Source organism: Macrobrachium nipponense, chromosome 23, assembly GCF_015104395.2.
Source record: "Macrobrachium nipponense isolate FS-2020 chromosome 23, ASM1510439v2, whole genome shotgun sequence".
Taxonomy (NCBI): domain Eukaryota; kingdom Metazoa; phylum Arthropoda; class Malacostraca; order Decapoda; family Palaemonidae; genus Macrobrachium; species Macrobrachium nipponense.
This window is the reverse complement of record NC_061090.1, coordinates 5,786,886-5,813,873: the sequence shown is the minus strand read 5'-3', so window position 1 is coordinate 5,813,873 and position 26,988 is coordinate 5,786,886. Positions and strand designations below refer to the sequence as shown.

The 26,988-nt window shown below is 46.1% G+C and overlaps 1 protein-coding gene across 6 annotated transcripts in view; it reads left to right on the top strand.

Annotated features, from left to right (window-relative positions):
- The window catches only part of LOC135198406 (exocyst complex component 3-like), a 322,829-nt gene that overhangs the window by 17,101 nt on the left and 278,740 nt on the right, over positions 1-26,988 (top strand). Inside the window, exon 1 of one of the 6 annotated variants that reach the window (XM_064225955.1) lies at positions 8,233-8,308. The exons of the other annotated variants lie outside the window; for them this stretch is intronic. Within the exon in view, the coding sequence (XP_064082025.1) occupies positions 8,299-8,308 (10 nt within the window). The 5' untranslated portion in view covers positions 8,233-8,298. Of the gene's footprint in view, positions 1-8,232; positions 8,309-26,988 lie in introns of those variants that run through there. 6 annotated transcript variants of the gene reach the window in all.

The window sequence follows — 26,988 nt, the reverse complement described above, 5'->3', positions numbered from 1 at the left end:
CCTTTTAAAGTAAGTGCTCACGAGGTGAGGGCGCGGCCTCGTAAGCATTTCAACAGAGCATGACACTCAGTAATATCCTGAGTGCCACGTTGAGCGAAGCAACTCTGTGTTCGCTTCACACTCCCGACGGATGTGAAGACGACATATGAGATCTGCGAGTCGCTAGGACCATACATATCGTAGAAATATTATTGGAGGCAGGAAGCAGCACGAATCCTATCCTATAGAAAAAGGGATAGTGTGCTTTTTAACTTTGAAGGGTTGGTCGCTTGAGGGCGCTTTCCCTTTCGTTAGCCTAGAAGTTATGGGACTAACTTCGATAGGTTAGGTCAGGTGGTGGTTTTAGCTTCGTTGCCCTCACAGTATGGTCAATATGGTCTAGTCACATTGTGGTCACGCCCCGTTGACAGATCATCTAGAGCGCACCAACTACACAGGTCACTACCTTGTTGGCAACTCTAGTAAAGCAAAAGCAGACTTCGGTGACAGTAATCAAGAAGTCAGCTATGCTAACAGGTAAGGAATCAAGATGTCAATCATCTGCACTTGAGGTGTTTCCTAAATCCTTCTATTCTGTCCCTTCCCACCTCCAATGGTGGGATTCAGCTATATATATATCTGACAGGTAAGTTTCATGAACAAAATGTTATTGTTATGATACAATAAGTTTGTTCATACTTACCTGGCAGATATATATAATTAAAGTACCCACCCACCCCCCCCCTCCCCTCAGGGGACAGTGGTATGAAAAATCTGAATAGAAAATGGAATGATTCCTGATATCCGCCTCCCAGCGGCGGGAATGGGTACTAACCACCTGGCCGCCCACTGCGTGTGCCGGGAGTTTTGAAATTCTGTCGGACGTCGGAGAATACAGCTATATATATATCTGCCAGGTAAGTATGAACAAACTTTATTGTATCATAACAATAACATATTTCTGTAGGTAGAGATAAGATAGCTGGAAGTAATTTGTATTATTTGAGATGAATCTTACCTACTGTTAAAGTTAGCTCATATTTCCACGCCGATAGGCGAGCCGGCATTTAAAACAAAAGAAAAAACAATCGCTTGGCTGGCCCGGAAGACTGTCTAGTTTCACCTGTTCTCCACCAGGTGTGTTCGAATGTTTTAGCTCTAGTCAGAATTCTCCTTGCTGCCAGTAGGTATAGGCGTATGTTGGTATTTGGTGAATCTTGGCTGTTTTTCTTCAATCACGGTACTGTAAATTTAATCATCCCAGGATGTCTTCCACCGGAAGCAAGTCAACCAATATTAGGTTATGTAGGAATGATTAATGTGTAACAAGAATGCCTAAATTTGAGATAGATCAACATAATGTTTGTACCAGCTGCAGGGGTACAGAGTGTGATTAGAGATTAGGTGTGAGGAATGTAAGGATTGGCCTAAGGATATTATGCTCAAAAGTATTAGAAATAGGAAAAGAAGGGAAGCAGATAGACTGCGGAAGCAGTTGATTAGGTCAGGGCATAAAACTACCTTTTCTCCCATTCCTGTTGAGCCTTCGTCTGCTATTACCCCTACTCAAACTATGGTCTTTTCTTATACTAGGCCTAATTCTGATAATCATAGTTGTAGCGTTTCCTCTGTAGCTCTGACTTCCGCTCCCCTTTCGATTCAGGAAAAGTGTATCGAGAAACTTGAACAGGATGTAAGTCTTTTTTAGATTCCGTTAAAAGTTTAACTGAATTTATGATAACAAACTGTTCTGAGTCCCTCCATAGTGAACGTTCTTTTTCGCGTTCCCCTTGTAGAGGTAAGGTGTTGGTGCCCTCACCCGTATGTAGCCCGAACCTAGGACTGCCCTGCGACAGTTGGAAAAGTCTGCTGCCAGGGAACCGGGTCGGTTCTCGGGGCGATGGGGTTCTGTGCCCTCCGACTCTTACCTCTCCCTTTTCACGCTCTCATGTGCAGTCACCCTTAACGCGTTCGCCGAAAGATCGTTTCGGTAGGCGTGAGTCTTCGCACAATATTTCGACATCGCCTTCATCTAGAGCTAGCAATGAGTTTCATGTATGACACTTACCTGGCAGGTATATATATAGCTATATTCTCTGTTCGCACTGGCAGAATTTTCAAAACTCGTGGCAACCGCTAGATCACTGGTAGTTCAGGTGATCGCCACCCCGTTCCCGTGGCGCTGGTGCTCGGAACCATTCCCATTTTCGTCAGATTTTCTCTGCCAGCCGAACCGACAACATCGTTGTTGGTTCCCTGCTTGAATTTCGAGCTCGTTAGCTGACTTTCGCTGTACTTTGATGGATTTATTGGGTATCGTATTGGAAAGTTGGATTGGCAATCGCGTTGGGATTTTCTTATAATGTCTGATTCTGGTATAGTATTTAGAGTGTGTGTGAAAGAAGGGTGCAAGGTGAGACTACCGAAAGCCTCGGTAGACCCTTACACAGTATGTAAGAAGTGTAGAGAGGGTGTGTGTACTTGGGATAATAGATGTAATGAGTGTGAAAGTTTAAATGAGAAAGAATTGAAGACTTTCACTAAATATGTTGAAAGATTAGAAAAGGATAGAGTAAGGAGATCTGTGTCTTGGAGTGAGAGGTCAGGCTCTTCTAGTAAGGCCTTGAATGCTTCAGTTATTTCTCCTCCTCCTTCCCAAGTAGAAATTGTAGTTCCTTCTCCTCAGGTTTCTCCTGCGCCTGCTGCTGTTTCTGAGGATCCTAATTATGTTAAAGTGTTTGCCGCCCTTGCGTCAATGGGCGATCAGATTCAGCGTCTTACAGACAAAGTGGGTGCTTTTGATTGTGTCAGTGTAGTGGAGGGGGCGGCTGATCGTCTCTCTCGTGCTCCTAGACCTAGACCGCTGCCAAGCTCCCGGACCCAAGGGAGAAGGCATGTCGACAGTTGAAGGGAGGCGAGAGGGGTCCCCATACGATCAGTCGTTCCTTCAGGCAGTCCTGTTGCGTCCCAGGCTGCAGCAGTGCGCCATAGAAAAGGCGACACTGGGAAGTGTTTTTCTTCTACTGATAGTTCTGCGTCAGGCAGGTATCGACAATTGCGTCCACTGAAGAGGACGCACGGACCTACGTCATCTCAGGATGAACTCGACTACGCGCAAGAGAGGTGGAGTAGCCCCAAGATTTTTTCTTCGAGTGACGATGAGGACGTTGTTCTGTTCAAAAGGAGGAGAACGTTTCGTTCAAGGCAGGACGCAAAACTTCAGTTAGCCGGCGGTTCGCCTGATAAGAGCCCTCCTTCTGCATCCTGGGCGGTTTCTCCTGTGTCTTCTCCTTCTTGCAGACCTCAAGTTCTTGTTTCTTGTCGTAACAGTACTTCTCGTCTTCGATCCCCGCATGCGCAGGCATCCCGTCAGGAAACGGAAACTAAGGACTTTCTTAAAGAGATGCAAGGAAAGTTAGCCGATCTAGTTAAGTCGTGGGAAGCAACGGAGCAACCTCCTTCGAGACGTAAGGACGTTTCTCTCCCCGTCAAGTCCTCCAAAAGGACACATGAGAGTTTGCCTCCTCCTCCTCGCACTTCGGATTCTCGTGTAGGACGCATGATACCGGCTAAGTCGGACAGGACGCAGGACGCAATTACAGAGCGGATTCACATTTGATGGACGTATCTCAAGCGAAGGACGCAGGACGCAAGCGACAGGACGTTAACCCTTCTTCTTCCCGTGGTATTAGAGAAGATTTTCTGCAGCAAGACCTTGGATTACAAGATGTTTCTTCAGCAGAAGAGGTGATGGAAGACTTAGCTTCTGAAGAAGAGAGAGATGGCGAAGCACCTTCTTCAGACTACAAGAAGTTAACTGATTGCCTTCTGTCAATTTTTGAAGGGGAATTTCAGCCCTCAGCTCTGATGTCACCCCTTTCTCAGTTCTCCAAGAACAAAACACCTAAGAAGTCATCGTTTTTGAAGATGAAGCTATCTATTACAGCAAAGAAAGCTCTTCAAAGGATAGATACTTGGTTGAAGGAAAAGAGGGAAGCGGGTAAGACTTCTTTCGCCATCCCTCCAGCCAAATTAGCATCGAAGTCTGGAATCTGGTATGCGACGGGGGAAAGTCTTGGCCTGGGAGTGCCTGCCTCCTCCCAGGGGGACTTTTCCAACGTTTTTGACAGTTCCTGCAGACATGCTTTGAATTCGGCCAAAGTTTGGTGGATGTCATCAGAGTTAGATCATCTCTTGAAAGGTATTTTCCGGACATTTGAGGTGTTTAATCTTCTTGACTGGTCTTTGGGGGCTCTAGCACGAACCTTGGAAGATAAGGAATCAGCTACTTTGCAACTTCCAAGCAGTATTATGTCCTGCATGGACAAAGCCCTAAGGGATGGGGCGAATGAGTTAGCATCTCTTTTCACTGCAGGAGTTTTGAAGAAGAGGTCCCTCCTGTGCTCTTTTGCTGCAAAGGGCGTTTCTAATGCTCAGAAATCAGAGTTGGTTTTTTCCCCACTCTCGGATCAGTTGTTTCCTTCGGATCTCATCAAGGATATTTCGCTATCCCTGACTCAGAAAGTGACGCAGGATCTCTTGATGTCCTCGGTAAGGAAATTTTTGCCCCCCAAAGTTGTTAAGAAGACGCCTAAGGAGTCAAGACAGGCTAATCAGCCCTTTCGAGGCAAGTCCTTTTCTCGTCCTCTCTTCAGAGGAAAAAGAGCTCCTTCCAAGAGGGGTTCGAAACCCAGTAATAAACAATGAAGAACAAGTCCTTCAGACATCAGTTGGGGCCAGACTCCAGAAGTTTTAGGAGATTTGGCACGAAAAGGGAGCAGACCCTTGGGTCGTCACGGTAGCCAAGGAAAGTTACAAGATCCCTTTCCTGAAGAAACCACCTCTTTCGACATCACCAAGGGATCTTGGAGCTCACTACAACTATCCAGGGAAAGAAGAAGCACTACAAGAGCAAGTCCTTTCTATGCTCAGGAAAGGAGCAATAGAACCTGTTCTGGATCACTCATCCCCAGGATTCTACAACCGGCTTTTCTTAGTAGCGAAATCCTTGGGGGGATGGAGACCAGTACTGGACGCAAGTCAACTCAACTTATTTGTGGAGAAGACAAAATTTACTATGGAGACGACCGATTCAGTACTGGCAGCGGTGCGTCCGGGCGACTGGATGGTTACCCTGGACCTTCAAGACGCATACTTTCATATCCCCATTCATCCAGGATCCAGGAAGTACTTAAGATTTGTGATCCAGAACAGGGTCTTTCAGTTCAAAGCCCTCTGCTTCGGACTGTGCACAGCCCCGCAAGTGTTTACATGAGTGATGTCAAGCGTGGCGAAGTGGCTTCATCTTCTAGGGATAAGAGTTTCTCTTTACCTAGACGATTGGCTCATAAGAGCCCAATCAAGACAACAATGTCTGGAGGACTTAGAAATGACGTTGGCGTTAACGAACGAGTTAGGTCTGATGGTGAACTTAGAAAAGTCGAATCTGATCCCCAAACAGGAGCTAGTTTATTTGGGGATTCTGATTTCCTCAGCGACTTTTCGGGCTTCTCCATCTCCCGACAGGCAAGCTCAATGCATTCGGAAAGTGCAAGCCTTTCTAGAGAAAGAACAATGCTCGGCACGAGAGTGGATGAGCTTACTGGGGACTCTCTCGTCGCTGGAACGGTTCGTTTCTCTAGGAAGGCTTCACATGAGACCCTTGCAAATATTTCTGGGCTCAGCCGTGTCGCTCCCGTGAAATATGTCTGCTTTAGCACTATTTCTAGTAAAATATGGTTATAATACCAGAGAACTGCTAAATTGGACATGTCAGAAGCTACTGACTCGCTCACCTATATAAAAGGTGTCGGTATTAAACTGGGGCGAGTGTTAAACACTACCACAGCAACCCCTCCAATTAGCCTTTTCCTCATCAAAAGACCCTAAATACGGGGAGCCGACCCATAGGTCACACCTAGCTACCCCCCGTGAAGGCGTCTGTGACGTCATACTTTTCGATAGCCATATCGCGTTCGTACGTTCGAATATAGCTATTTGTTCTTTTATTTTTATTCTTGGTTACGGATCGTCATCTACCCTCTTCACCCAAGTTAAGTACTGGTTCCCGCCCTTTTTCAATATTTAGAGAGTGAATTTGCCTTTCGTTTCCGTTTGCCTTTTATTTAGGACTTTTATTCAGGCCGCACTTATAAGTACGCGGCGGGCGGCAAGTCGCCTTTACGGCTTATCCTTGAATTGTACCGATTTCGAGTGGTCTTCCTCTCTGCTTGTAACATGTGATATTTCAGTACATATATTTATTTATTTATTTCTTGGGTGGCAGTTTTTAGTCGATCCTATTTTCGTTTATGTTTTGTTATTTTCATTATTTTCATGTTTTTCACGGGGGTCTTCATTCGAGCACGTTTCTTTATTTTCGTGCTTCGCCGTTTTATCACCGTCCCCCCCCCCCACCCCCCCCCCCACCCCCTGTTATTTTTTAAGTTGGTTTTATTTCATTCAAGAATTTTTCCCTCCTTTTTTTTTTTTCTTTTCGTCAGCTTGCCGTTTTCTTATCGTTTTGTCAGTAGGCAAGTAGTTTTTCCCTTTTGCGCCCACCATTATCGAGTGGCCTTCATTGCGGTTTTATATTTTACGTAAGTTTATTTTCATTTCCCCCGTGTTAAAGCATGATTTTCTTTTAGCTTTAAGTAATTGATTATATTTTCTCTATGTATATGTTGGATGTTAGGTCGGTTAGCCTACATAGGCTATGCCTGCGTTTTCCTCGTGATCTTTTATTTGCGAGGGTACGCTGCTCACGTGATCGTCACCCATCAGCCCTCCTCCCTCCCCCTCTCACGTGGGGCCCCAGTAGTTGGGTGCTCCTCTTGCCTCGGTTGTCGCTGACAGCCGTTCCCATCAGCGGAGGGGGGGGATGTAGAGGGTCCTCCAGGACCTTAGGTTGGTGGGTGTCGCTTCTCAGCCGACCGCCTCCAGAGTTGATGATTGCTTTGCGTATGCAGCCTCGGCTTCCGTGGATTTGTTGCGCTCTGCTTCTTTCAGCTCCCGGAGCTTACATCCATCCGCCTAAAACATACCCTCTCCACATAAGGCGAATTTAGATTCCGGCTTCTCCGGTAGTCGTTGAGGGGCTATGTTTACGGAAGTTACTCTTCCGTAGGTCGGAGATATGATATTTGTTAATTTTTTTTTTAGTTCTCTTTTTTATTTTTATTTTTCTTTTCTTTTTGCCACGGAACTTGCGGGTTCATGTGGCCGTCCCTGGTTACTCCGTGTACCCCCCACCCCGGGTCATACAGCTCCGGGTGGTTTTATTTCTTACACAGTCCCCGGGATGTGAATATATGAATATATATATATATATTTTCCTTTCTTTTGCCACGGAACTTGCAGCCGAGTTCAGGTGGCCTGGACCTCCCGGGTTACTTCGTGTACTCCCCACCCCGGGGGGTCATACAGCTCCGGGTTGTTTTAATTATTACACAGTCCCCGGGACGTAAATATATGAATACGTATATATATATACATATATATTTTATTATATATATATTATTTCAGTCCTGATGCTCCAGCATATGACATTATTATCATAATAATCCTAATAAGTTTGTGCAATTGTTCTTATATATTATTGCACTTACAGGCCATTCAGTGTCTGGTTGCCGGTCTACAGGATCCGTGCAACCATGAGTTTGCCGGAACCATGCCCCGTGCGCAGTATTGCTTACCGGTACCGTAGTCTGGCATCACGAAAAACTGCTTTGCCTGCTAACGCCTTGTACAACAGGTTACCTGTTCGGTAAGTTACCGCACTGCTTGTTCTATGCATATTGTGATGGAATTATATTACACTACTTTTGTTTAGTGTAAAAAAAAATAATAAATAAATAAATAAATAAAAAAAAAAAAAAAAAAAAAAAATAAATTAAAAAAAAAAAAAATAAAAAAAAAAAAAAATAAAAAAAAAAAATAATAAAAATTTCTTTAAATTAAATTACATTAATTAATAAACATATGTAAGGATAATGTTCAAAGATTTTACTCGAAATTGACACATTCCTTGCATTACAGACGGAGCAGTCTGTTAAGCATGCTGCACTCTCCACCCTCAGATCTGGGTTGGAGGTTTTGGACAGAACGTAGGGAAAGCTAAGCCTTATATTCTACCTCAAGATATGGCAGCCTTCCCAGCCGGGAAAGCTGCCAGATACGTTTGAAACCCCAAAAGTCACAGCACCAATTATCAAATCAATTCAAGATTCAGTTTATGGAACAGCAAGAGGCAGAGTTGCCGGACCTTGGTTTGGAAGTAGTCTCACTTGAAGTAGTGAGGATTTGCCCGTTACACTAGATATGGTTACAGGTAACAGTGTTAACCCTCTAACGCCGAAGCGGTAAAAAAAAAATTGTCTCCCGTGTGCCGGAGGTGTTTCAGAGTGAGCGAGGAAGCGGAAAAAATATTTTTTTCAAAAAATCCACAGCGCGCTTAGTTTTCAAGATTAAGAGTTCATTTTTGGCTCCTTTTTTTGTCATCGGCTGAAGTTTAGTATGCAACCATCAGAAATGAAAAAAATTATCATTTTGTTCCGACACGGCATACAAACCTTCGGTCCTTTTACAATAGGAAGGTACTAGCGGCCAGTTGGATAGGTCGTAAGCTTTCGAAACAAGGGTTCGGTAGTTAATGAACTTGCTCCGACACGGCTGCGCGCGCGCGACTGGGAGGTAAACAAATCACTTTTGCTTTCGGCCTGCTGGCGTGTAGAACGTGTATCATCGCTCTCTGCCCGCTTCATCGTCGTTGCTTTCGCATGGTTGTGTTTTTTCTTTTTCTCCTATTTATCTAGTGAAACTGAATTGTAAGTACAATCATTTCATCTTTATTTCCATTGAATTCAATTGTGAATTTAAAGGATCTTGGTTTCTCCACGCCCTCCGATTACCCCGAGTGCCAGGACTGAAGGAGTAAGTGCGGGAATTCATTTTTCCCAGAAATGATCCTTGTATTGTGTATGCTCGGTGCCGAGGGCGGGAGAGCGCTCGCTCCGAGCTTATATTTTGGTTGGAAAATGTGTAGATGAAAATCGTAAGTAAGTGCCCTTTTCATTTATTTTTTTTTTTTATTTTTTTTTTTTGACCTTGTATGCTCGTTGCCGAGCGAATGAAGCTCGGCACGGAAACTTTTATTCTGTATGGAACGTGGAATCGCAAAGTACGAGTACCTATTCTTTTTGATTGCATATATTTTATTTGATTGTAGCTAAACTCATTTTGGATCAGTTTTCCGCTCTTACCCGAAATTTTGATCCTTTCCCCTTTTTATTTGAATGAAGTGAAATCGCAAGTGCAGTTCTTTTTCATTTTCATATATTTTATTGAGATTGCATTATTTACTTGGATCAATGTTTCCGCTATTTCCCCGGAATTGATCCTTCCCCTTTTTATTTTTGTATGAAGTGAAATCGCAAGCGCAGTATTCTTTTTCATTTTCATATATATTTTGATTGCATCAATTCATTATGGATCAAGGTTTCCGTTCATAATCGGGAATGGATCCTTTTACCCTTGCGCTCGATCCGAGCCCTTATTCATTGTGAAGTGAATCGTAATGCAAGATTCTTTTTTCATTTTTATTCCTTTAATTATTGATTGCAATCAATATTTATTTTGGTTCAAGTTCCGCTCAGTCAGGGTATTGATCCTTATGCCCTTGCATTCGGGCCGAGGGCACGATTGCTCTCGGGCTCTTATTATTATTGTTGGGTACATGGGTGCTGTGCGGGGGTGGGGTGGGAACGAGAATCCCCCTCCCCCCCCCCACCGCTTCAGCTCCCACAGATGGCCCTTCCCCTTCGGGGGGAGGTTATCTGGGCTTCTTCTCGCACCGATCCGTCGAGCGGGGGGGAGGGCGCTCGTGCCCGATATACAATTGTATTCGGGGTCTTCCACTCGTTCGGTGTGGGGCTCACCCCCCGCGCGAGGGGACTTCCCCCCCACTAATCACTACTACTGTTATTTCCGCAGGTGCTACTGCCACGAGGGTGACCTTGTTGTGAGGTATGGGCGTCCTTCCATTTGCAGGGCGTGCTAGTGTCCAGGGGCTGCGGTTCTATGTCTGGGCCTACTGCGGTCACCCATGGAGTGGTGACCACGCTCCAGGTGACGACGTCCCTCCTCACCTGGTGTACTCGCCTCACGTGGTAACAGTCTTGCCTACAGCCGCTGTGAAGTGCGTTCGCCGTACCGAGAGGGGGGCGTGCCGCCGCCGCTCGTGTGGTTGCCGCGCTGCCGCGACCACACTTCCGCTCCGCCCTAGAGCTCGCCCCTGGACCTGCCGCCGGTACCAGGATGTTGCTGGCTGCTGCTCCACTTCCTGTGTTTCCGGTGCTGCCTGCCGATTCTGGGCTGACTGTCCATGCAGTTGCTGCGCTGGCTGTCCCTGCCGTTGCTGTGCTGGCTGTCCCTGCCGTTGCTGCGCTGGCTGTCCCTGCCGTTGCTGCGCTGGCTGTCCCTACCGATGCTGTGCTGGCTGTGCCTGCTGTTCCTGAAGATGCCCATACCTGCTGACGTCGTCCCTGTTCGTGGTGTACTACCCAGACTTTGGTCTGTCTGTACAGGTGCGTCCGGGCCCTGTGGCTTCGGCTACAGCAGCCCCGGCTCCGCCCTGGATAGCAGATCTTACGTCTGTCCTGAGGAAGCTGACGAAGAAGAGGAGGAAGGTGTCGTCGTCGTCGTCTTCATCTTCTTCATCGTCGTCGGCTTGCCGCCTCTTCCCCTTCGACTTCTAAGGCTTCACAGCCGAGGAAGAAGAAGGTTGCCTCCTCCCTCCATAAGAAGATCCCTCCCCGGGGCTATTTCGGTCGGGACCCGGTCTCACCTCGGTGGGACGGGAAGGTTTCCTTCCGCTGGTCCCCTGCTCCCTTCGGGAGCGGGGCCCATCCTCTTCCATCCGCAAGGAAGAAGACTACGGGGACCAGAGGGGTACCGGCTAACACCGGTACTTCCTCGCCTGGTGTCAGTGGTTTCTGCACTGCATCAGGGTCCGTCTCGGCCTCATCGTTCGCGGGAGGTACCGAGTGTACGGTTTGCCTACCAGCGACCGTTGCAGCCAGGACCAGACCTCTGAGCCGCTCAGCGTCAGTTCACGGCACGGGGCGGAAGACTGGTGACAGCCGCTCACGTCGACTCTTACCAGACCAGCTCTCGCTCTCTGCGGCGACCAGCTGGGCTACCCGGGGTGGACGTGACGGTGTCCATCGACCAGGCCAACGGTGCCTGAGGCTGGGAAGAGGTCCTCCCGTTCGCCGGTGCCAGCCACGGCTGGAACCAGCAACGTGACGTGCCGTGAGGACAAGCACCGGTCTCACTGTGACAGTGGAGCCTGCAGGTCGCCTGACCGTCGCTCTCACAGAGAGCGATCGGGTACGGTAACCAGCACCAGCTCTTCTGACACTCGAGATCGGGGCCGCTGTGCTCAGTCCAGCCGTTCTCCACAGCGAGACGGTTCGACCAGGCCTGCAGCTCGATCGCCACCGCGGGTTGACGATCGCCTGCAGCCCTCCAAGCCTGCTGGTTCTGCCAGCGAGCGAGGAGGGATGGGCGGTCAGGTCTGCCTCTCCCGTACCTTCAACCTCCTCGGGTTTACACCGGGAGGAGCGAGGTATTGAGGATTGATCGTGAGGGGTGGCGCCCCTCATGATCCCACCACGACGCCCTACGTGCCAGGCACGGTTCTTGGACCGGCCAGGACGTATGCGCCAAGTGGATGGAGAAGACCGAGAGGGCTGTCGCTGTTCCCCCTTCTTAGGAGGAAGGTTCTCGGAATATGCTCTTGTTCGAAGGGCTTAACGGTCCTACTCTGCAAGATGCTGTGACTTCCGAGATCCAGAGGAACTTTGCCGAGGTTATGGCGCTGATTCGTCAGCACAACGACCTCGGGGGGAAGGATCGCCGCTCCCACCAGCAGGAGCCAGTCTCGGCTCGGTCGTTTGGGCCCGAGAGGGAACCCAAATCGACGGTGGGTCTGCCGCGATCGGAGCTTGCCGACTGTGTTGAAGGTAGTCTCTCGTTCTCCGGACAAGAAGGCTCTCTCAGTTCTGGCCGGTCGAACAAGCTACTTCACCTCCTCTACTGCGACAGAGGCGTTTCTACGTGTCTTCGGACACCGTATTTGAATACCCCTTCGGTCCTCCTGAGAGGTTCGACCTCGACGAGGACTGGAATGAGTCGCGAGGACGGTATCGGCTCTCTCCTGTCAGGTGTCGATCAGCCCCACCCAGACGACGTTCACAGTGGCGGCAGACCCTTACCTACAGTATGAGTTCGTAACCCTCCTCGGGGGTGGAAAACGTTTTCTCCTGACGATACGTTTTCCCAGGCTCTGAGAGGCCATCGCCGTAAGGCGATGGCTGCTCCTTTTCTTCTCCAACTGCTAGTTCCGCTGGGAAGGCGAGCCAGTATCCAATTCCTCCCCCATTCCCTCTCTCCTTACGGCTACGAGGGAAAGGGGAGGGATCCTACAGAGATTTCTCTGTAAGATCCCCAACTTAGGGGTGGCTGCTACCCGGGGGGACCTTCGGGTCCTACCTGACGTAAGCCCCCTCGGTCGTTGAGGAGGGATCCTGCCCCTTTCTCGATTTCTACGGGAATCGAGAGACCACCAGCCGATATCGTTTGAACGAATTCGGTAGGGGGTTTCGCAGAGTGCTTAGAATTCTACGGAATTTCTAGCGCACTCAGAGTGTTCGAGTTTTTTACGATTCCAAACACTTAGGCGAGACCACGGTCCAAAGTGAGCGAGAATCCCCGATAATTGTTACACGATAATCGGGAACCTCGCTTATGCTCGAATTCCTGTAATTTCTAGCATTTGGAAGAAGACTGCTGCTGAAAGAAGAGTTATCTCACAGTAGGCGATTAACCTGGAATAGAGAAGAACGGACGGGAACTTCCAGTTTGGCTTGAACTATCGTCTTCGGTATTCTGTTCACCATTGAAGCTTTCCTTTGGGAAAGACTTCTCCTTCACTCTCTTGACTAGAGAACGAAGGCGGTCGATTTCCAATCCTTATTCTCATTCCTCGAGAGGAAAAGGAATTTAGGATGGAGGTCGTGGTAACAGAACCTACAAATATACTACGTATATTACCCTCGCGACATGATTCTTTTAACAGTTGAATTGTCCGGGGGGTAGGCGGCATCCGTAGTTAACTCTACGGTTTGTGACCGAGACGAATTGTATCTTAATTGAACTGCAACTCGGGGTTGCCTGCAACCTCCCAGCAGTTATCAAGTTTTTTCGATTTTAGATACTTGGTATTGTCATGACAACACCAAATCAGCTTTTGTATTTACCGAAATCCGTTTCGTTTAAATATAATTGCTCGAGCGTATTCTTTATGCTCGATGGTTCTAGCCGAACGCATTCCTTCGTGGAATAATGGATTACCTGGCAACTCAGATGACGAGTCACCGAGAGCTACTGCGTATTGAACTGCCTGATAGCAGCTCAGTATCAGCTAGGTCTCGGAGATGCACGTCGGTTACTTCTCTCTCTCCCCTGGTTTGATTGACTACCGAACCGTATCTCTGCCCAACAATCATGGACTTAGGTCTCTGATTAACGGGGATTCTCGCAATAATGAGGGACCATCTACTGCTGTGACGCTCGATTTCATCACCTTCGACATTGCAAGAATTTTCAACAGAGATATCTCTTGGACTCTTTCATCTTTCTGTTTACCGCACGGTAACAGAAGTCTGTACTAGTCTCCCGCTGCATCGCACCGCGATAATGCGAATGATTTTGCAGACATCTGAGTTTGCTTCAAAATATCTCGTATTCGTATGTGTGCAAATATTCATTGCCGCCCGAATTAAACAGATGTGTCAGAAGACATCGCCTACTCTCCGACCTGCAGCTCTACTTCCAAATGTTCAGCCCATGAGAAGCAGTTCTTCAGGCAGTATTTCCCTGTGTCTTCATTACTGAAAAGCGCTCCGCTTTTATTGCAACTACGATCCTCACCGGACAGCAATGAATAGCGGTTAGCGTTCTCAGTCTTTGTAACACAGGTTCAGAATCTTGAGAATCCTTCTCTCGGTTCAGCTGTGAAGACGTAGGTTGCTTTTTCTTTCTGGTACACCTTCGTCTTCAACGACACATAGTGTTGTTTCTCCTTAGCTGAGAATCAACTATACTATGAGATATCTTGCCATCAGGGACCTCGGTCTCTAGAAGGCAATTGACTTTCGCCTGTTGGGCACATGCCTTAAGAGAATCATCACCTCGCCTTCTGGCATCGGTGACGAACAAATTATTTGTTTAGTCTCTTGGCATAACCCTTTTAAGGCGAAGGTCACGTGACTTGCTCGGGCGCTTGGACAACTTTCCTCCTACGAACGCAGTCAGTCGGCAGCTGTCAGAGCGCCCAAGTCAGTTACGAACTTCGCTGTGGGACTTAGTTCGGGTTGTTCCATAACAGTCTTTTCTTCGTCCTAACGGCTTTTTTGTCACAGTACCCATACCATCGACACCCACCATTGAGTGTCGGTGTCCTATCCACTACCGAGAAGAACTTCACTGCATGGGGATAGGAGAATGTGAGACACTTCGCTGCAGACGGATAGACCAGTATGGGTACAGGACATCACCGAAGTCGAGAAGAGGGATAGGTCATACGACCATTCCCTCCTTTTCCTCTGAGGTAATTGCATGACTTTTCCTGCGAAGTCAAGCATCCAGGGGATGGGGATTCGTGACGCTCGATTTCGTACCGACTTCGTAGCGAAGACTCAGAACCCTTCGGTTCCTGACGATCGGTTAGAGTCCTTCACAATCCCCTCCCTAATGGACTTCACCGCCTTCGATGCGAAGGAGATGCTGCTTTGTCCTGTGAAAGCGCGACCGCGCTTTCTGAAGAAACTCGACATCCAGGCTGAGTGTTGAAGACTCTTCGTCAGCACCAAGATGACCTAGAAGTACACTCCCTCGAGTTACACAAGAACTTCTCCGTGGCGCAGGGTACTGAAGGCAGGGGTCTGGCGTACAACCAGACCACTGGCACCTCCTTCTACCTTTTGGATATTGCCCACAGGTCCTTGGATCGTTTTCCTTGGGACCCGTGGTGGCATGGCTGCTCAACACGTTGTGTAGCTAACCCAGACCCTAGCAGGCTGAATAGCATCGAGTCCTGGTGTGACTGTAAGAATAGATAAGTGAATGAGAGAGTGACTGGCTTCTCTTCCTATCTTTTTCTCCCCCTCTACCTGTGGGTAGAGGGATACGGTCATCACCTTGCTGGATAAGGACGAGATGCCGGTGAGCTACTCGACAGAGCCCCATCCTATCCCTTTCACTAGGGATGGGAGCGAATATCCACCACTTCCTCCTACAAGGGGGGGGAAGTGGATGCCAACAAGAGACAACCATAACTTTATGTTGCCTCTTGCAAATAGGAACTTGTTCTTGTTTGCTGGTACGAAGAGATACGCTTGCCTCTCTTTTAGTACTTGGTCCAGAGGTCTGACCATTGATCCTGCGGTGCACACCCCGATCAATCGGACAGAGGCTTGGATCCCTCCCTCGCTCTTACGACCAGGGAGGCATTCCAAGGTTGGGCGAACACCAGTCTGTTCACAAAGACTCAGATTCCTCCCACCAAGAAGTGAGTCTTCCTATTGTAAAAGGACCGAAGGTTTGTATGCCGTGTCGGAACAAATGACAATTTGTCCAAAATTGCATTTTTCCTAACTATACAAACCTGAGGTCCTTTTACACATAGTCCCACCTCATGCCACCCCTCACTCTGCAGTTTTTGCTTGGGCCAAAAGCAAAAGTGATTTGTTTACCTCCCAGTCGCGCGCGCGCGCCTGTCGGACAAGCAGTTAACTACCGAACCCCTTGTTCGAAAGCTTACGACCTATCCAGCTGCCGCTAGTACCTTCCTATTGTAAAAGGACCTCAGGTTTGTATAGTTAGGAAAAATGCAATTTTGGACAAATTGTCATATCATATATAAACAATGCGATATATGATAGCGCAAAAACGAAATTTCATATATAATTGTATTCAAATCGCACTGTGCGCAAAACAGTTAAAGGTAACAAGTTACTTTTTTTTCGTTGTAATGTACACTAAATTGCAATCATTTTGGTATATAACACATTGTAAAACGACAAAAGCAACACAGAGAAAATATTATCACAAAATAATGCATGAATTCGTAACGCGCGGACGTAAACAAATATTTTTTTCAAAAATTCACCATAAATCTAAATATTGTCCTAGAGACTTCCAATTTCTTTCAAAATTAAGACAAATGATTGAATATTACTATACTGTAAGATTATTAGCTTACAATTGCAGTTTTCGACCATATCTGACGAGTTAAAGTTGACCGAATGTCGAATTTTTTTATATATATATTTTTTATATGCAATTATTTCGGAAATAAGAAAAGCTACAACCTTCAAATATTTTTTGTTTTATTCTACATGAAATTGCGCACATTTTCATATATAAAACTCTATGAAATGCCTAATATGAAACGGAGCAAATATTCCGAGAATGGTACGTACGCATTTCGGAGATTTGTGGCGGAGAATCCGCGAGCGGAGTGAAGGAAAGATTTTTTTTTAAATTCACCATAAATCTAAATATTTTGCTAGAGACTTCAAATTTGTTTCAAGATGAAGATAAATGACTGAATAATACTAGACTGTAAGAGTTTTAGCTTACAATTGCGTTTTTCGACCATTTCAGTAGAGTCAAAGTTGACCGAACGTGGTTTTTTTTCTATTTATCGTGATTTATATGCAAATATTTCAAAAATGAGAAAAGCTACAACCTTCAATTATTTTTAGTTGTATTCTACATAAAATTGCGCACATTTTCATATATAAAACTTTATGTAACGGCTAATTTAAAATGGTGTAAACATTACCACAATCGCACGTATGATTTTTTCGGAAGAGTTACCGCGCGGACGTAAAGAAAATTTTATTTTTTTCATAAATTCACCACAAATCGAAATATTGTGCTAGAGACTTCCAATTTGTTGCAAAAGGAAGGTAAATGCTTGAATATTACTAGAATATAAGTGTTTTAACTTACAATTGCGTTTTTCGACCATTTCGGTAGAGTCAAAGTTGACCGAAGTTTGAAATTTTGGCAATTATCGTTATTTATATGAAAATATCTCAAAACTGATAAAAGCTACAACCATGGGTTGTTTTTAGTTGTATTGTGCATGAAATTGCGCACATTTCCATATATAAAACTTTATATAACGGCTAATTTTAAAATGGTGCAAACATTACCACAATCGCATGTATGATTTTTTTCGGAAGAGTTACCGCGCGGACGTAAGGAAAAAGTTTTTTCATAAATTCACCATAAATCGGAATATTGTGTTAGAGACTTCCAATTAGTTGCAAAATTAAGGCAAATGATTGAATATTACTAAAATATAAGATTTTTAGCTTACAATTGCGTTTTTCGACCATTTCGGTAGAGTCAAAAGTTGACCGAAGGTTGAAATTTTGGCAATTATCGTTATTTATATGAAAATATCTCAAAACTGATAAAAGCTACAATCATGAGTATTTTATTGTTGTATTTTACATAAAAATGCGCACATTTTCATATATAATACTTCATGTAATGGCTAATTTACAATGGTACAAAAATTGTCAAAGTGACGAAATAATTTTTGAGATGTGTCACAGATACTTTTTAGTGCGATAAGAAAGAAATTCGCGCTTGCGCGCCTGCGTAACGATTGTAAACAAAACAACACCTTGATCCGTGAACTCCCAGCATCCCCCAAGGCGCGTGTTTCAAAAGTTTTAGGCTGGTAGGCCTATAAGTATTTTTCCGCGAATTTTAAAAAAAACTTTTGTATGTCGACGTAAAATACGTCCAGTCGGCACCCGAGAGACAAAAAATGTCGACGTAAAATATGTCCAGTCGGCGTTTAAGGGTTAATGAGGCTAGCCTAGTTGGTCACCGGGGTCTTTCCTCGAGTGACTCTGATTCTTCCTCTCCCTTTACTCCCAATTCCTTCATGGGTTTCACAGGAGGTTTGCCCCCTCCCAGGTCGCATTCCTTCTCTGTGATTCCTAGATTAAAGAGAAAACCTTCGGGTAAAACCTTGCTTAAAAGCCAATCAGACACAAAGCCAAGGCCTGGGCAGGTGCCAGAGGTTCATACACATTAAACCTAGGCTGAGATTTCTTTCTAAGCCTGCAAATCCAAGGCCTTAAGGAGAGAACTCTTCCCATTGCCCCTCAAGTCCCATCCCTTCAACGTCTTGAGATCGGATACCTCATAAGGTACCGTAGAGAGGGCTGGAAGGTTCCCCTTTAGTCGGCAAAGACCTGTTCAACACGAATATTTTAAATCAGGTCAGTGGTCTTGCTAGCTTAGTCAGTTCAGTCGCAGCAACGTTTGAAAGGGTGTTTTTAAAAGTTTAGGTGCACAGGACTCCCTGATTGCAGGTCTCAGACAGGAGTCGGCAGTTCTGGCACCTCCTAGTAACTTGGTGCAAGGTCAGAGCATGCTTGACGGGTCCACACTCCCTCCGTTCCACCCTGGTGATCCTTGGAGGGTAGCGAACTTCGCTCCGTTTGTCAGCGGGATGTTGACTGCAGAAGGTTGTGGTACACGTAGACTCGAGGATTTCGAGTTCTTCCCCGAAAGGTTATGGCCACCATTTATAGGTTATGTTAGGCTTATGGAGGCAGCTTCGATTAGGAAGGACAAGGTCTCTCTCCAAGGGGACTGTTATCCTTTCTAGCAATCAGGCTCATCAAGTATGGATATGGAGCCTAGAAGTGGATCTGCTCAAATACTAAGGTAACAGCATTTAAAAGCCCTTTCACGATGTTTACGTCTGATGACGGGAACTCCTTACCTTTTACATAAAAGGTAGCAGGACTTACCCTTCAGGCAGTGACTCGGGAAGAGCCCCAGCTTAGCGAGACAGATCCCAAATCATTGCTACTCCCAGGTAGGGAGAATTTGTGGGAAGTTTGCCGGCTACATTCTCGGTAGGCAAGCTTAAGCCAAACTGTGCAATCAACTTGTTTAGTGAGCGCCTCTGTCAGACGCACTGATCCAAGCCGAATTTGATGCTAGGACATGTCTTGCAAGGTCTCTTAACTCTCTAGTGATGACTGAGACGGCGGCTCTGGAGTACGCTCATGAACTGCTGTTTAAGGTCATTGTGGAGTAGTTACTTTTTAAGCATGCAATGTGACTCGTCGGCTTTTGCGGTTACTAAGAGAAAATTGGCAGGTAAGCATGTTCTATCCGAGGCTACGATCAGGCACAAACCCAACAAGCTTCTGGCTTCCTCAATCTGGGGTGCAGATCTCTTCCCAGCTTCGGTCAGTAAACGAGGTTCAGAACGAGGCATCACGTTTTAATCAAAGCATCAGATTGCGTTGGGGCATTCCTTTCAAAAGGAAATTAGTCGTCTTCCAGGTTTTTAGGGCTAGAAAGGGAGGGTCAAAGAAGGTACCAACCTTTCCAAGTTCCGCAACAGCATCCTGTGCTACAAGCTGTTCTAATTCAGCAAGTTCCCCAACCTTCATCTTCTAAGGCTCAGCCTCGGCAACAGCATCAATTTGTCTTCCTTTCGCCGTCGGCTAGCCAACAGGTTCCCCCACTGTATTCAGTGTCGCCTGCTTTTAACCCGGTCTATGAGAATCGGGTATTCAACCTTTTACCAAGGTTGCTAGGGGTTGCAGGGCTAGAGGCCCCTTTCGTCAGCGTGGAGGAACCGGAGCCCAAGGGCGAGCTAGAGGTGCATGGTCAGAAAAGAACCCGACCCTCATCATCTCAATGAAGTTCCTCAAATAGGAGTATCATAAGATCCACAACCCAAGGGTTGATGGATTACTCCAGGGATCTTCTCCAGAAGGGAGCAGTCTCCGGGACAAAGAACTTGAAATTTCAGAGTCGTCTATTCAGTGTCCCAAAGAAAGGGACCGACCGAAAGAAGAAGGGTGATCTTAGACTTGTCCCGTTTAAACTTGTATCATTTTCCTTGCGACAAGTTCTAAATGCTGACCATCTCTCAGGTACGGGCCTTACTTCCCCATGGGGGCGTCACCACCTCTATAGATCTTACAGACGCCTATTATCATGTCCCGATGGCTCGGCACTTCCATCCATTCCTGGGCTTCAAACTAGGGAAAGAAGCCTATTCCTTCAAGGTGATGTCCTTCGGGCTGAATATAGCCCCAAGGGTTTTCACGAAACTGGCGGAGGTAGTGGTGCAGGAGCTAAGGTCTCAGGTTTTATTGGTGGTGGCGTACCTAAACGACTGGCTAATCTGGGAGATGGCCAAAGACAAGTATATGAAAGCCATGGACGAGGTCATATCTTTCCTGGAATATATAGGGTTCAAGATCAACAGGACCAAGTCCCGATTGGCCCCAGAATCCAAGTTCCAGTGGCTAGGCATCCATTGGGGCTTGGATTCACACAATCTTTCCATTCCATCAGGGAAGGCGATGCCAAGGTAACAAGCCAATTCTTAGAATGCAAAAAGGCTTCGAGAAGGAATCAGGAGACGATCCTAGGCTCGCTCCAATTTGCCTCAGTCACAGACGTTCTGTTGAAAGCCAGCTCAAGGACATCAATCGAGTTTGACGTTCAAAGGCCAATGCCAAGTGTCGCGACAAGTTCGGCCGGGTACCTCTGATTCCCAAGGAACGTCTACGTCCATGGGCAATGGCTGAAAACCTAGCCAAAGAGTTACAGTTGCAGTTCCCTCCCCCGTCCCTACTGGTGCATACAGTCGCATCACTGTCAGGTTGGGGAGGTTATTCACAGCACGACAAGGTTCAGGGAACTTGGTCACCTCAGTTCCAAAAGCTTCACATCAACATCCTGGAAGCTATGGCAGTGTTTCTGACCTTAATGAAGCTCCGTCCTCCGGAGGAGACTCATATCAGATTGGCTCTCGACAGTGCGGTAGTGATACACGGTATAAACAGAGGTGGTTCAAAGTCAAGTCATGTGAACCACGTGGTGATAGCAACTTTTTCTCTAGCTGACAAGAACACCTGGCATCTATCGGCTACCCATCTGGCAGGAGTCCACAATGTAGTAGCAGACGCACTGTCCCGGTCAGTCCCCCTGGAGTCAGAATGGTCACTGGACCAGGAATCCTTCAAGAGGGTTTGTAGGAGAGTACCGGGTCTGAAAGTAGATATGTTCGCTACAGGGGCAAACCACAAGCTGCCTTGTTACGTAGCCCCAAATATGGACCCTCTAGCATACGCTACGGACGCCCTGAGTATAGGTTGGAACCAGTGGAGGGAGGTTTATTTATTCCTTCCAGTGAACCTTCTCCTGAAGGTGCTGCACAAGTTGAAATCCTTCAAAGGTCAGGTGGCTCTCATAGCTCCTTACTGGCCCAAGAACAATTGGTTTCCCCTTCTCCTGGAACTAGGTCTTCGTCCTCACCCTCTCCCGGTCTTGAGGCTGTCGCAACAAGTTCAAACAGTGACTGTGTTCGATTCCTCAGGTCTTCACAAAACCCTATCTTTATGGATTTCATGAAGTTTGCAGGTAGGAGGGTAGGGGACATTGATCCACAGAACATTTTGTTCTTGGAGTCAGACAAAAGAGAATCTACACTTCGCCAGTATGGTTCAGCAGTTAAACAATTGCCTACATTTCTCAGGGAATCAAATGTCAAAGTAATGACAATGAACGTGGCTATAACATTCTTCAGGACTTTATTCGAACAAGGCTTGGCAGTTGCCACAATAACAACCACTAAATCAGCTCTGAAAAAGATTTTTCTTCTCGGGTTTGGTATAAATCTATCTGAGTCTTATTTCACCCCAATCCCAAGGGCTTGTGCACGCCTGCGGCTTATTCACAGGCCGTCGTCAGTGTCATGGTTTCTTAACGATTTTCTCAGGTTAGACTCTAAAACAGACAACTTCAAATGTGATTGCCAAACCCTTTTGTGTAAGGCACTGTTTTTATTAAGTCTGGCTTCAGGGGCTAGAACATCGCAGATGTCATCTTTATCTTAGTGGCCAAGGGCATATAGAATTCCTTTCCTCGGGTGACGTGTTGCTTTCACCAAATAAATATTTTATGGCTAAGAATGAGAACCCTTTGGTAAGGTGATCCCCATGGAAGGTTGTTCCGATTCCGCAACATCCTTCTTTATGTCCTGTTAAAACTCCTAAGGACTATTTATCTAGAACATCTACCTTTTCCGAAGGCCCCCCTCCCCCCCTTTTTCATGTGGGGCAGTGGTGGTACCATATCTCTAAAGGGCATTGCGCAGCAGTTTTTGTATTTTACCAAGAAAGTCAGCCCAGGGTCCTTTCCCAAAGCTATAACAACTTCTGTAAATTTCTTCAAATATATGAACTTTGATGATCTGAAGAAGTATACTGGTTGGAAGTCGCACTGGGTTTTCCAAAGCATTACCTTAAGTCTATGGAGGATCTTAAATATCATGCAATAGCTGTAGGGAGGTCAGTGTCTCCTGCTACATCAATATAGTACTGTCCTTGTGTCATATGAATATTTTCCATTATGCCAGCATTATTAACATTCTACCTACCGCAGCACATTTCTTTGTTATTTGACTTGGTGTATGGTGTTAATTTATACAATTTAATATTCTATTTCGTTTCAGAGTGATGTAGCTTGGTGTTTCTCTGGTACAATTTCACGGGAGCGACACGGCTGAGCCCAGAAAAGGGATTTTGACGTAGGAAAAATCTATTTCTGGGCGAGGAAGCCGTGTCACCCAGTGAAATCCCCCTCTGGTTTTTTTCCCCCCCCTTGCAGTGCACCAAGCTTCATTGCTATCGATAAGTATGACGTCACAGATGCCTTTAACGGGGTAGCTAGGTGTGACCTATGGGTCGGCTCCCCGTATTTAGGGTCTTTTGATGAGGAAAAGGCTAATTGGAGGGGTTGCTGTGGTAGTGTTTAACACTCGCCCCAGTTTTATACCGACACCTTTTATATAGGTGAGCGAGTCAGTAGCTTCTGACATGTCCAATTTAGCAGTTCTCTGGTATTATAGCAATATTTTACTAGAAATAGTGCTAAAGCAGACATATTTCACTGGGCGACACTGCTTCCTCGCCCAGAAATAGATTTTTCCTACGTCAAAATCCCTTTTTTGAACCAAGTCTGGCCAAGAAAATCGCAACCGGATTCCTTCCTGTTTCGAATTCCTTACAAGATCAAGGAGGAATTACTATGGTGGCTAACTCCAGGAAAGTTAGCGGAGGGTGCGTCGCTCCAACAGAAGAACCCAGACCTTGTATTGTTTTCAGACGCGTCGGACGCAGGCTGGGGAGCGACTCTCGGCCCTCGAGAAGTGTCAGGTCACTGGAGCAAGGAGGAAACGGCATGGCATATAAACAGGAAGGAACTGATGGCGATTTTCTTGGCTTTGAAAGAGTTCAACGCGGTGATCCGTAACAAGGTGGTGCAGGTCAATGCGGACAATACCACAGCTCTGGCGTACATCCGCAAGCAAGGGGGAACGCATTCAGTCTCACTTTGCAAGTTGGCGGAGGAGATCCTTCTATGGGCAGAGAAGGAAAACGTGACCCTGCTCACCAGGTTCATTCATGGGGAGAAGAATGTGAGAGCGGACCTGTTGAGCAGGGAAGGTCAACTTCTGTCTACAGAGTGGACCCTACATCTAGAAGTATGCCAGAGCCTGTGGAAATTATGGGGTCGTCCAGTGGTGGACTTATTTGCGACCGCAATGACAAAGAGATTGCCGACATACTGCTCTCCAGTCCCAGACCGTCAAGCAGTCACAGTAGATGCCTTTCTTCTAGATTGGACGGGACTAGACGCGTACGCCTTTCCCCCGTTCAAGATTTTAGGAAAGGTTTTGAAGAAATTCAGGGAGAGTCAAGGGACGAGAATGACTCATAGCGTCCTACTGGCCAGCCCAAGATTGGTTCACAGAGATACTGGAATGGACAGTAGATATATCAAGAACACTTCCAGCAAGAGTAGATCTACTCAAACAGCCTCACTTCAACAGGTACCACAAGAACACCCTCGCTCTGGGTCTGACTGCTTTCAGACTATCGAAAGACTTGTCAGAGCGAGGGGGTTTTCTAAAGAGGCAGCCAGAGCTGTGGCCGGAGCAAGAAGAGCCTCGACTATCAAGGTGTACCAGGCGAAGTGGGAGATCTTTCGTAAGTGGTGCAAGAGTCGGAAGGTTTCTTCATCCAGTACCTCTGTGACCCAAATTGCGGACTTTCTTCTGTATTTAAAGAAGGAAGTAGGTTTGTCAACTCAGACAATTAAAGGATATCGTAGTATGTTGGCCTCAGTATTTAGACACAGAGGTTTAGATATTACCAATAATCTCGATCTGAGAGACCTCATAAGGTCCTTTGGAACAAGGAAGGAACACCGATACAGAACACCTTCCTGGAATCTCGATGTAGTCCTAAAGTTCTTAGGAACTAATAAGTTCGAACCGATGGATCAAGCTTCGTTTAGAGATATCTCGAAAAAGACCATCTTTTTGGTGGCCTTGGCCACAGCTAAAAGAGTTAGTGAACTGCAAGCAATTAACAAACATTTTGGCTGGAAGCATGACAAGGCAGTATGCTCTTTTCAGGAGGATTTCTTGGCCAAGAACGAAAATCCTGCTCATCCCTGGCCAAGGTCTTTTGAGATTATGGGTCTTTCAGATCTGGTAGGACAGGAACAAGAAAGAGTTCTCTGTCCAGTAAGGGCTTTGCGCTATTATCTAGAGAAAACTAATAATATTAGAGGAACTTCAGAATCACTGTGGTGCTCTGTGAAGGACCCTAGCAGAGCAATGACAAAAAATGCTATCGCTTTCTTCCTCAGGGAACTGATTAAGGAATCGCATATGTTATGCCAAGAAGAAAACTTCGGTATCCTCAAGGTTAAGGCGCATGAAGTGAGAGCGGTAGCTATGTCCTTGGCATTTAAAAGGAATATGGCCCTCAAAGATATCATTGAAACGACGTTTTGGAGGACTAATTCAGTTTTTGCATCTCATTACCTTAGAAACGTCAAAACAACCTTTGACAACTGTCAAACGTTGGGCCCTTATGTATCCTCAGGAGCAGTATTGGGCAAAGGAGTTTCCACCCCATAGCTTACTAACATGCTAGGTTTTTTAATTAAGTGGTGTTGTTTTTATGGTTGTCTGAGAGGGTTTATTCCCTCTTCAGTCTATGAAGTGTAGTGTGTTACGTTTTAGGTTTGTGTGTGGTTCAGGTGGTCTAACTTATCCTAGCATGAATGGCCGTGGTAAGAGAGGGCTAGGGTTTCCTGTCAACGAATTGGTCCCGTCCAGTTGTCAGACCCGTGTTCATAGCTTCATCAACTATCAGGTCATGTCCTAGTTGGGAGCTACTAAGGTTTAGCAGGCTAAGAGGCAGGATCTATGAAGTCAGCTACCTTAGCAGGTAAGAAACCAAAGAGTATTTAGAATTTATTTTTAAGTTTTAAACTCTTACGATGTTGCTGTCTTTGACCCACCTCCAAATGTGTCAATCAGCTATATATATACCTGCCAGGTAAGTGTCATACATGAAAATGACGTTATTATGATATAACAAAGTTTCATGTATACTTACCTGGCAGGTATATATAATTAAATTCCCACCCACCTCCCCTCAGGAGACAGGGTTCAGAGAAAATCTGATGAAAATGGGAATGGTTCCGAGCACCAGCGCCACAGGAACGGGATGGCGATCACCTGAACTACCAGTGATCTAGCGGTTGCCGCGAGTTTTGAAAATTCTGCCAGTGCGAACAGAGAATATAGCTATATATATACCTGCCAGGTAAGTATAGTACATGAAACTTTGTTATATCATAATAACGTCATGTTTCTAGAACCTAAAGAGTAAGAATTTAGATTTGGAGTTTATTAATAATGATATCCCCGTAGCGGGTTGTTCTAATTCTTTTACATTGACTCAATCAATTGTTGAACCTATTTCATCTGCTTCTTCGTCTCATTCTAAATCTTTCTCTGCTATTCCTAGGTCTTCTACTGTTGGAGAGTCTCAGGTGGACTCTGCTGTCTCTCTTTCTCTTCCTTCTATGGTTACAGATTCTGCTGTTGTTTCCAAACTAGATGCTATTCTAAATGCTTTACTCTCTAAAGATGTGTCGTCTGGAATTGTTCCCAAGCCGCTTGAGACGCATCCGGACGAAGTGGTACAGTTCAGTGTCGACAAATCTTCTCCGACTCTCTTACAAGTTCTATTTTCTTTGCTGATGAGTATCCCCTCTGCTTCGACTTGGCCGACTGGTGTCGACGCTAGTAGACAACTGCAGACTACTTCTCCTGGAGGCTCTTCGCCTATCGAACCAAATTTTTGTCGCGAGGAGTCGGCTGCTGTTGTCTCAAATCCGCAACTGGTGGAAGAAGATCTTGAGTCGGAAGAGTCTCCTTCGATCTTTTGGCACTTACTTGAGCGTTGCGCTTCTCTTTATCCTCATTTGATGGAGGAAAGAGATTCTGTAGAGACCAGGTTGTTATTGTCTTCCAGCATTTCAACTCCCATTAAGTCTTTGAAGAGTCCTAAGCTGTGCCTTCAATTAGAGGGCGTTTTGATGAAATATCTCGTCTGCTGGCGCACAAAGCCTCTGGTAAGACTGCCAGCTCTAGTATTCCGGGGTTTTTGAAATTGTGTACGATCGGTTATTACGACACAGGGTCATTGCCGGCGCTGAAACCGTCCTTGGTCGACGATGCTAATTTCCTTGCGTGTCTCGATCCTATGAAAAGACGCGCTCTTGAGACGGGCAAGGTGCTTTGGTCTAATACGGAGGCAGAGGCTTTGTCCAAGTCTTTGTTTAGAAGTATTGAAGTTTTGTCTTTTGCGGAACTTTCGCTAAGTACTATTGCAGCTTCTCTGCGCCAGCTTAAAGACTTTCTGACGTCAGCGGGTATCAAATCTTGGGAAGAGTCTTTAGATTTTTTGTCTTGCCTGGATAAGGCTATTTCAGACGCGGCAGGCAAATGTTCTC